This window comes from Clinocottus analis, unplaced genomic scaffold, assembly GCF_023055335.1.
Source record: "Clinocottus analis isolate CAN_PGR_092001 unplaced genomic scaffold, fCliAna1.0.p SCAF_226, whole genome shotgun sequence".
Taxonomy (NCBI): Eukaryota; Metazoa; Chordata; class Actinopteri; order Perciformes; family Cottidae; genus Clinocottus; species Clinocottus analis.
In genome coordinates this window covers 10,001-20,722 of record NW_027175961.1, presented here as the reverse complement: position 1 = coordinate 20,722, position 10,722 = coordinate 10,001, and the positions used below count along the sequence as shown (strand labels likewise).

General features: G+C 45.1%; 1 protein-coding gene across 1 annotated transcript in view; it reads right to left on the bottom strand.

Annotated features, from left to right (window-relative positions):
* Positions 1 to 577: 577 nt before the first annotated feature.
* LOC137793379 (collagen alpha-4(IV) chain-like) overlaps positions 578 to 10,722 on the bottom strand; it is a gene marked incomplete at its 3' end in the record, with an annotated part of 16,799 nt that continues 6,654 nt past the window's right edge. The window contains exons 7-37 of the mRNA XM_068589473.1: positions 9,972 to 10,040; positions 9,666 to 9,701; positions 7,971 to 8,033; positions 7,795 to 7,830; positions 7,547 to 7,588; positions 7,340 to 7,420; positions 7,159 to 7,203; positions 6,746 to 6,808; positions 6,549 to 6,593; positions 6,345 to 6,398; positions 5,836 to 5,896; positions 5,651 to 5,755; positions 5,412 to 5,567; positions 5,139 to 5,228; positions 4,674 to 4,834; positions 4,511 to 4,583; positions 4,287 to 4,393; positions 4,013 to 4,196; positions 3,785 to 3,853; positions 3,577 to 3,684; positions 3,376 to 3,444; positions 3,134 to 3,283; positions 2,835 to 2,996; positions 2,508 to 2,675; positions 2,294 to 2,437; positions 2,077 to 2,184; positions 1,362 to 1,540; positions 1,199 to 1,262; positions 1,023 to 1,097; positions 798 to 905; positions 578 to 685 (exon numbers count right to left, since the gene is read on the bottom strand). Of these exons, the coding sequence (XP_068445574.1) occupies positions 578 to 685; positions 798 to 905; positions 1,023 to 1,097; positions 1,199 to 1,262; positions 1,362 to 1,540; positions 2,077 to 2,184; positions 2,294 to 2,437; positions 2,508 to 2,675; positions 2,835 to 2,996; positions 3,134 to 3,283; positions 3,376 to 3,444; positions 3,577 to 3,684; positions 3,785 to 3,853; positions 4,013 to 4,196; positions 4,287 to 4,393; positions 4,511 to 4,583; positions 4,674 to 4,834; positions 5,139 to 5,228; positions 5,412 to 5,567; positions 5,651 to 5,755; positions 5,836 to 5,896; positions 6,345 to 6,398; positions 6,549 to 6,593; positions 6,746 to 6,808; positions 7,159 to 7,203; positions 7,340 to 7,420; positions 7,547 to 7,588; positions 7,795 to 7,830; positions 7,971 to 8,033; positions 9,666 to 9,701; positions 9,972 to 10,040 (2,983 nt within the window). The remainder of the gene's footprint in view (positions 686 to 797; positions 906 to 1,022; positions 1,098 to 1,198; positions 1,263 to 1,361; positions 1,541 to 2,076; positions 2,185 to 2,293; positions 2,438 to 2,507; positions 2,676 to 2,834; positions 2,997 to 3,133; positions 3,284 to 3,375; positions 3,445 to 3,576; positions 3,685 to 3,784; positions 3,854 to 4,012; positions 4,197 to 4,286; positions 4,394 to 4,510; positions 4,584 to 4,673; positions 4,835 to 5,138; positions 5,229 to 5,411; positions 5,568 to 5,650; positions 5,756 to 5,835; positions 5,897 to 6,344; positions 6,399 to 6,548; positions 6,594 to 6,745; positions 6,809 to 7,158; positions 7,204 to 7,339; positions 7,421 to 7,546; positions 7,589 to 7,794; positions 7,831 to 7,970; positions 8,034 to 9,665; positions 9,702 to 9,971; positions 10,041 to 10,722) is intronic.

Genomic DNA, 10,722 nt, shown 5'->3' with positions numbered 1-10,722 from the left:
AAAGAGGCTCAACATATCAGCAGCATACATACAGGCATCTATATGAATGTTTATTCTTTCAATAAACTATTGTCTCTCATTCATTTGAGTCATTTAAGGTTTACTGTATGCTTTGAATCCTCATTGTTAGTTTAAATACTACATTTTATCACTTTTACTGTTTACACACACATTTCACACAATGTTTGCTCATGAACATTTGGTTTAAAGTCATGGAAAATTGGTTAAAAGTCATGAAAACTGGTTAAAAGTCATGAAATCTATTGGCCACAATGTGCAACCCTGAAAGTAAGTAAAATAAACAACGGTAGAAAACTGTAAATCTTTCTGTATCGCCGCCTCACAGGAACAACTCATCTGGAGCTTTTATTTTGACAGGAGGAGGAGTCAGGTGACCAGACATTGTGTGCTGGGTTCTCAAGGTGATCCGGATCGAGGTGGGGTCTGGACTGTATAATGTGTTCGTCAGGTATCCGGAGAAGCGGCGTCACAAGTTTACAAGTGACCTCTCCTGCTCCTTTGAAGGATATTAGAGTTAAAGAAGTCACATGACAGCAGTCTGGGGTTCAGCTCTGACCTGGAAGTCCCAGGAAGCCGAGAGGTCCTGGAGGCCCATCAGCACCTGCTTCACCAGGAAGACCTGGAAGACCGGACCGGCCTCTGGGACCCGAGGGACCGACCACACCTGGAATGAACCAGACAGGCAGACAAGTAAAGAGTCTTGGTTCAGGTCCTATGACTTCATGTTACAGAAACAAGGTGTAAAGACTTGATGCGGTCCAGGTGGGCTTCTGTACCTGGTGGACCCAGTTCCCCCTGATGGCCTGGATCTCCTTTGCATCCTCTTTGTCCTGGAACCCCGAGGAAACCGGGTCTTCCAGGAATTCCTTGAGGTCCAGGCGGTCCTGAGAGAGACAAACAGCTGATTCACCAATAAACTCGCCTTCATTAAAATCACAGTCACGCTGCTGATTGTCTTCATTCTGAGTTTCTCTGCAGCTGAACCAGAACCAGGTCCTCACCTTGGGGCCCCAAGTCTCCAAAAGGCCCCTCGTCTCCAGGAGGACCAGAACAACTAACGGAGTCTCCTTTATCACCTGAAGCATCACACATGGAGAAAAAAGCAAGATGTCTTTCCGTGCTTCATGCATGAAAGGTTCCAAAAGTCTCGGTGAAGGTGTTCGGGGTTAGTTGATACCTTTGGATCCAGTACATCCTTGGTGGCCGGGTTCTCCATCCTTTCCTGGACAGCCCGGATCACCCTGCGGCCAAAATAGATCAATATTTCTGAATATTTGACAAAATAAGCAGAAAAGATTCTGGTTGTTTGGTAAAATAAAAATAAAAGTCTTCTATCTTACCGGATCTCCGGTCTCCCCTGGGAAGCCGATGAATCCGGTTGGTCCGGGGCCTCCAGGTGATCCTGAAGGCCCCGGTGGTCCGTCGGGCCCAGGTGGTCCCAGAAGTCCTACGGCGCCTACGGGTCCGTTGACGCCCTGACACCCCAGCTTACCAGGAGGACCTTGGAAACCTTTATTTCCTGTAGAGAGTGAATTTAATGTTAAAACGCTCACCGCAGGATCCACTCACACATCACAGAGGCATGCAGGGCATCATGGGAAGTTTTTTTATGGGGTTCAGTTCTGCTGCTATTATTGTTATTGTCTATGCTTCATGTGTTGAAGCTGCATTCTCTCTCCTGACCACCAGGGGGCGACTCCTCTGGTTGTATAGAAGTCTATGCTTCATGTGTTAAAGCTGCATTCTCTCTCCTGACCACCAGGGGGCGACTCCTCTGGTTGTATAGAAGTCTATGCTTCATGTGTTAAAGCTGCATTCTCTCTCCTGACCACCAGGGGGCGACTCCTCTGGTTGTATAGAAGTCTATGCTTCATGTGTTAAAGCTGCATTCTCTCTCCTGACCACCAGGGGGCGACTCCTCTGGTTGTATAGAAGTCTATGCTTCATGTGTTAAAGCTGCATTCTCTCTCCTGACCACCAGGGGGCGACTCCTCTGGTTGTATAGAAGTCTATGCTTCATGTTTTCACAAACCAAGAATAGACATCATAACTGACCTCGTGGTCCAGGAAAGCCGTTGGTTCCAGGGGGTCCATCTTTCCCTCTGTCTCCTTTGATGGGGACGCCCTTGGTCTCTCCTGGAGGCCCCGGGGCCCCTTTACAGCCTGCAGGGGACACACATGGGTTCATCCCGGTCCAGTAGTAGTAGTACAAGAGTGGAACTATAGTAGTTCTATAGAGTTACTCTCACAGTGTTGTAGGAGAACCGAGTACCTTTCTCTCCTTTCCGACCTTCACATCCTGGACCTCCGTCTCGTCCGTTGGATCCTCTCTCCCCCTGCCTCCCCAGGGGTCCGAGGGCCCCGGTCCGTCCAGGGGCCCCCGGCCCTCCGGCCTGGCCCTGCGGCCCCATCGGACCTAAAATAGGCGGTTAGTATTTCTGTGAACCAGTAATCAGGAAACATTTAAACTCATGTGTTTTGGTTACCTGTCTGACCGCAGAGCCCGGGCAGTCCAGAGTCTCCACCGGGCCCAGAGGGGCCCTGGGGCCCCGGGTATCCTGAGAAACCTGGAGAGCCTGGTTTTCCTTGAGGGCCTTGAGGGCCATAACCTGGAGTACCCTCCTGCCCGATCTCACCTTTCTCCCCAGAAAAACCTGAACATGAATATGATATGATGAGTAAATCTATGCAGGGTGAAGTAAAGTGACGAAAAATTATGTGACGTTAACAAAAGAGAAGTGAAATAAGTAAATACAGTGAAATAAGTAAAGTGAAGTAAAGTATAATTAGCGTCTTTAGGAGCCAGATTTTACCTGGTGGCCCTATGGGTCCTTGAGGGCCGAAAAGGCCACTGGCACCAAGTTTCCCTGCGTCACAGAAGTCAGATTTGGGCCCCTGGGGGCCAGTTCTACCAGGGGCCCCATCTTGTCCTCTCTGGCCCTCAACTCCGGGGCCCCCTGCCAGACCCGGGAGTCCTGGACATACACAGGAAATAATTCTCAACATATAAATTTACATTTGACCATTTTTGGGAACTCATAATTATTTAAAAACTAAATCCAGTTGTAGTTTTGTTTTATTCATTTATTGATATTCAGGTCCAGTACTTCACCTTTTAGTCCACTGACGCCAGGGAGGCCGGGGACTCCTTTAGGTCCCTGGGAGCCCAGACGTCCCGGGAAGCCAATGGGTCCCGAGGGCCCAACATCAGACTCACCTGCTGGGCCCCTGAGTCCAAAAGAGCCTGGGAGCCCCGGAGAACCTGGTGAACATAATGACAAAGCTTTAAAGTCACTGAGTTTGCTTAATGAAGAGGGTCAACAGACAATGGTACCTGTGGACAGGTGTCTCTACCTGGATCGCCACCATAACTGAAGCCTTCAGATCCTTCTTTTCCGGTATCACCAACAGAACCTGGAGGTCCTGCAGGAGGAGGAGAGGATAATGTAGGACAGGTGTGGTACAGGTGTGGTAGGGTGTAGTTGGGGTGTGGTGCGGGTCTGGTACAGGTGTGAGTTGTACAGGAGTTGACGTGGTAAAGGTGTGTTCCGGTACCTTGTCGTCCAGGTGGTCCAAGCAGTCCAGGCCGACCATTGTCCCCTTTAGGTCCATCAGGTCCAGTGATGCCACGGAAACCAGGCGGACCCGGCAGTCCTCTGTAACCTGGAGAGACAGACAGGTGAGCAGCAGGTCAGACGAACATGTGATGAGGGAGTCAGACAGACAGGTCAGCAGGCAGACAGGTGTTGTAGATCATGATCACCTGCATCTCCAATGTCTCCTTTCTCACCAGGGTGGCCGGGGTTTCTGGGCACACAGGGCAGAGTGTCGCCTGCAGAAAAAAGAGGCGTGAAACAGGAAGAGGAGGAGTCATGGAGTTGGAGGGGTAAACTATGACATGGGAGGAGTCAAAGTTGGAGTTTTGGGAGACCGAATGAAAGAGTAGATTGTTGAGGTCTTCATTCAAAGTTAACATTCGATTGATCTCCACCTTTGACCCCCTTCGGTCCCGAGGGGCCCAGGAGTCCTTCAGGTCCCGGGCTCCCAGGGTCCCCACGTTGTCCTACTGCTCCGACGACACCTCGCCCCGTCAGGCCTGAAGGCCCTGATGAGCCCTTTTGCCCCGGGTATCCAGGGAAGCCTCTTTCTCCAGGAGAACTGGCGAAACTTTCACCCTGACAAGAAATACAAGAACGATATGAAGACGAAGGTCTTGTTGGTCTTCAAGGTTTTCAAAATGAGTTCACCCAGATTGTCTGACTGACCTCTGGGCCGGGGCTTCCAGGAGCGCCCGGGGGCCCATTGAGTCCTTTTCTCCCTGAGAGTCCTTGCCTGCCTGGAGGGCCTTGCTGGCCAATGTTTCCTTTCTCACCTGGAGACAAAAGTCCGATCAGAACCATAGAAAACCGACGGGACATCGCGGCTAAAGTCTTTTCCCAAAAACTGTTAAGGCAAGGGAGTAAAGTAAGAATTTAAAGGTCAAACTCACCTTTAAAATCCACCATGGTGAAATCTCCCTTCTGACCTTTGAACCCTTTGACACCTGGAAATCCTCCCAGGCCCTGCAAACAAAACCATCAACCAGTAAACGGCCCAATCCAACCAGCTGGCCGCTCTCCTCAGACCTATGAGCCTGTGGTCTGGTGACCCACCTGACGTCCGCGCTCTCCTGTGTCTCCGGGTAAACCTTCCACTCCTCTCAGACCCGGGGCCCCTGGAGATCCTGGAAACCCTGGAGACCCCAGGTCTCCCACAAGGCCGAGGGGGCCCCTCAGTACGACTGGGGGGCCGCAAAAACAGTCGCCAGGACTACCTGAAACACAGAGGTAGATTTAAAACATGTGGGGTTCCTCAGGCACTCGTCCTGGGGCCTCTGCTCTTTCTATTAAACCTGATGAGTGTAATAAATGATGACTCACACGACACAAACACAGATATTTACAGTCTTTTTTTAAAGATTAATGTGCAAATTAAACGTGCTCATAAAAAACGTGGATGGAATAAAACAAATAAGAGATGATTGAAGTGTTTTCGTTTAAATTTTCATCTGTTCGTCAAACTAAACGAGCTGAAACTTTCAATCGATTATTAATCTATCAATACGTCCAGACACTGACCTTTGAACCCGAGCAAGCCTTGGACCGCCGGGGGCCCCCGATCACCTGGAGGCCCAGACTCTCCTTGAGCCCCGGGAAGACAGTAACTACCTTAAGCAAAAAACAGGAAGTCAGCAGGACGCAACAGGAAGTGACCGCTTTTGATCATCAATATTATGAAACAAAGACAACTTCAGCGAGCAGATTTAGATATCTTCAGCTTGTGACATCACCAGGTGGTTCTGACGGACAGGTGAGGGAGCTCAGGTATAAAACCACAGGTGTGACACCAACCTGGTCTCCCCTGCTCTCCTTTCAGTCCTCTGGGTCCAGGATATCCTGGTTTCCCAGGTTCTCCAGGTGTGGGTCTGTCTCTGTACACCTGACCTGGATCTCCTTTGTCCCCTCTGGACCCTGCACTTCCCTTCAGACCCTCAGCACCTGCCGGACCTGAAGAGGAACCACAGAAAACTGTATTCATAGTCACGTCGCCTTAAAAATGACGGAATCGTAAATGTGCCGCAAGTACTGACCCGGTACGGATCGGCCGGGACCTCCGGGGGGGCCGTGCATCCCCATGAGCCCCAGGTCTCCTGGAGGGCCCCTGGGTCCGGGGGCCCCGGGGTCTCCAACGTCACCTGGAAGACAACGAGGACGTCAGCCGACAACAGACCGCCGCGACCCGTCAGCTGATGGATCGCTGCGTATTGATCCGTACCTGAGTGTGTGACGACCACGTTCTGGGGGAGGCCTTTGGGACCCAGATCTCCCAGCATGCCCTGCAATAGAACATGTTATTGATGAAGCCACTAAAGCTGAGATGTTCTTATGGTTCTGATGCTCGTTTGTTTTCCTCTCCTCAACCTACGAACGGTCATGTGTTTGGAGTTCCTAGATTACGCAATGAGATGTTTCCTGTGTTTCCTGTGAAGGTGGAGTTTTGTTTTGAAAAGACTAAATTCACACGAGGAGCAGAAAGGTAAAGGAGCTGCTGGACTTCAGCAGGAAACCGAGGAGTAAGTGAACGTTGCGTTTGTTCTTCATCTGCGCCGGAGGTCCAGAAGCCCTCCTGAAAGTAAAGGTAATGATCCGGTATTCATGTACTCTTATGCAGGAATACCCTGTTCTTATAAATCATATGCACAAGCGTCTCTGGTCAGTTTTCAAAGTGACCAATCAGAGGAGCCTCTGGTTATTCCATCCCTGTCTGTGATTGGTCAGACTGACCTTCGGACCCTCTCGTCCAATCAGACCTGGGAGACCTGGACTTCCTGGAATCCCCTGAAACATTAAAACAGGGAAAATATTGGTTTCTGGTTGGCTGAGAGGTCTTTGTATAGTTAGTAAGTCATAGTATGAATAATAATAATAATAATAATTATTATTATTATTGTTATCAGAGCAGCTTTTACATTTTCACAGTCAGCTCACCTTGAGTCCTCTGTTGCCGGGCAGACCAGAGAGACCAGAGAATCCCTGAGACCAACAGACACATTATGTGAGTTTATTATTGATCCCAATATGTTCATGTTTCAATCGGGACGATCAGGATATCGATCAGGAAACCAAAGGTTCTCTCTTTAGTACCGATGTACTCTGATCAACACGGTGAAGGTGGGGTTACTCACTCTGGGACCAGGAAACCCCACAATGCCTTTCTCTCCTTTGGTCCCGGGGAGAGCGTCCAGACCCTGAAACCACAAACATCATCACTGCACGTTCCACACTTAGAACAATCAATAAGTGATCAATAACATATTGTTCTCAATAGATGACATAATGAATAACGCAGGTCAACCAGGTTCCACCGGTTCTTTAAAAGACTCCTCGTCAACACTGTGCTCAGGAGAACCTTATGTTAAGAAGAACCTTGTGTTCAAGAGAACCCTGTGTTCAGGAGAACCTTACATTAAGGAGAACCTTTTGTTCAAAAGAACCCTAAGCTCAGGAGAACCGTATGTTCAGTAGAACCCCGTGCTCAGGAGAACCCAAGGTTCCGTTAGCAGATGTTCCAGATGTCGGATCAGATCTCTGAACTCACCGGCAGACCTGGCCTTCCACAGACTCCTTTAGGCCCCTGAGTGCCCTGGAGAACCAACAGACCCAACATGAGAAACAACAGAACAGCACAGTAGAACCACAGTAGAACCACAGTAATTAACAGGATTAGAAGGTATGCAGCTGTAATCTGATTGGCTGTAACCGGCTGAAGTCCCGCCCACCTGCTCTCCTTTCAGGTACAGGTCTTCTGGAGGGTCCACGTACTCAAAGGGCCCCGGCGGCCCCTGGAGGCCCTGATCCCCCTGCGGACGACACACAGTACTGAACTAGTACCACAGCACTGCACAGTACTGCAATACTACTAGAAGAGTACTACTGCTGAAGTTGACCTCAGACAGTAAAAAGTAAAACAATCTGAATATTTGTACCTCGTCTCCTTTCTGTCCCGGCAGAGATCGACCTTTTTCTCCCTGAAAGATATATATTAATAATTAATATTTTAATTATTGTATTTATTAAATTATTATTTCTAACAAATATATAACATTTACTTTATTTCCCTCTGAGATGTAGTGAAGTACAAGTAAGAAGTATAAAGTAGCAGAAAATTTAAATAAACAAGTCAAAGTATGTCAAGTAAGTACAATACGAGAGTACATGTACTTATACTACTTACAGGCGCGCCCCTGGAGCCGGGCAGACCAGGGAGACCCTGTAGAGACATGTACACACTGTGAGTACATTCACAAACACTGCATTGACATGTATTTCCAGTATCACAGTAACTGTGTTTTAAGAAGGTAATACTTCTCATCAGTAGTAATAATGTGTATTTGTTGTGTTTGTACTCACGTTGGTCCCGTCGAGTCCTGGAGGACCCAGAACCCCCAGCGGACCGGGCAGACCCAGTTCACCCTGCAGGCAGAACCCTCTCAGTAAAAGTACACACACCAGAGTAGAAGTACTCACGATGCAGAAAAAAAAACTAATTTAATGGTTTTACAGAAAGTCCTTCCTTCCTGCTGCTGCCAGGCTGCACAACCAGCTGAGCTCTCAGGAGAGCAAGAACACTTAAACACCTAAACACTTAAACACCTAAACACTTAAACACCTAAACACTTAAACACCTAAACACTTAAACACCTAAACACTTAAACACCTAAACACCTAAACACCTAAACACCTTAACTAAACACTTAAACACCTAAACACTTAAACACCTAAACACCTAAACACTTAAACACCTAAACACTTAAACACCTAAACACTTAAACACCTAAACACTTAAACACCTAAACACTTAAACACCTAAACACCTAAACACCTTAACTAAACACTTAAACACCTAAACACTTAAACACCTAAACACCTAAACACTTAAACACCTAAACACTTAAACACCTAAACACTTAAACACCTAAACACTTAAACACCTAAACACCTAAACACCTAAACACCTTAACTAAACACTTAAACACCTAAACACCTAAACACCTAAACACCTTAACTAAACACTTAAACACCTAAACACCTAAACACTTAAACACCTAAACACTTAAACACCTCAACACTTAAACATCTAAACACTTAAACACCTAAACACTTAAACACCTAAACACTTAAACACCTCAACACTTAAACACCTAAACACTTAAACACCTCAACACTTAAACATCTAAACACTTAAACACCTAAACACTTAAACACCTAAACACCTAAACACCTAAACACCTTAACTAAACACTTAAACACCTAAACACTTAAACACCTAAACACTTAAACACCTAAACACTTAAACACCTAAACACTTTAACACCTAAACACTTAATCACTTAAACACTTACACACGTAAACACCTAAACACTTTAACACCTAAACACCTAAACACTTAATCACTTAAACACTTACACACGTAAACACCTAAACACTTTAACACCTAAACACCTAACACCTTAACTAAACACTTAAACACCTAAACACGTAATCACTTAAACACTTAATCACTTAAACACCTAAACACTTAAACACGTAACAACTTTAATCACTTTAATCACTTTGGTTACGCTCATCTGGTGCAATATAGTATACACTTAAGTACTTATATACTTTTTCATTCCGTCTGTATATTTAATATTACTACTGTATACTTCTTTACTGCTTTATTACTGTTTTACTGTTTATTTATATTTCCTGATGTTTTAATTTGTGTTTAACCTGTACTTTAATCTCAGATTAATAAAGGACTTTTTTTATCTTATCTTATTTTATAAATGTTATACTTATAGTTAAATGCAAGTACAAATATATACTTTTTCATTTAATTTAAACAAAAAACAAACATATCAGAATCTTGAAAGAATATTATTTTATTATATTATGAACTTGAAGTGAAAATAAACTACGAGAATATTATTTATCTGCTAAAAAAAATATAAAACATTTCAGATGGAAAATACAAATAAATTCTCACTTTTGAAAAGTGTGTTTTGAAAGTAAAAGAAAAACCCAGAGAAGTACAAGTACAACACGGGTGAAGTTTTTTCTCACCTGCCGACCAGGAAGTCCACCAGAGCCCACGTCTCCCTGAACACAACACGAGTATCAGTGTACAAATACTACCTTAAAATACAACGTTACAGGGTCAAAACATCCTGTAATACCTGAGCTTCTGTGGAAAGAAATACTTTTACCATTTAGAACATTTACTCAAGTACATTCATGACGTACTTGTACATTACCTGAGTATTTCCACTTTCTACTTTCCAACTACTGTTGTACTTAAACTGTACTACATCTCAGAGGTACATGTTGTACTTTATACTGTACTACATCTCAGAAGTACTTTGTACTTACAGGTACTCCAGGGTACTGTATGAAGTACACGGCTGGATCTCCTGGAAACCCCTTCAGTCCATCAAAACCCTGGAGGATCAAACACGTTACTACAGTACACACAGTATATACTACAGTGTATACTACAGTACACACAGTATATACTACAGTACACACAGTATATACTACAGTATATACTACAGTACACACAGTATATACTACAGTATATACTACAGTATATACTACAGTACACACAGTATATACTACAGTATATACTACAGTATATACTACAGTACACACAGTATATACTACAGTACAACAGTATATACTACAGTACACACAGTATATACTACAGTACAACAGTATAATGATACTACAGTACACGCAGTATAATGGTACTACAGTACAACAGTATAATGATACTACAGTACAACAGTATAATGGTACTACAGTACAACAGTATAATGGTACTACAGTACACGCAGTATAATGGTACTACAGTACAACAGTATAATGGTACTACAGTACAACAGTATAATGGTACTACAGTACACGCAGTATAATGGTACTACAGTACAACAGTATAATGATACTACAGTACACGCAGTATAATGGTACTACAGTACACGCAGTATAATGGTACTACAGTACAACAGTATAATGGTACTACAGTACACGCAGTATAATGGTACTACAGTACACGCAGTATAATGGTACTACAGTACACGCAGTATAATGGTACTACAGTACACGCAGTATAATGGTACTACAG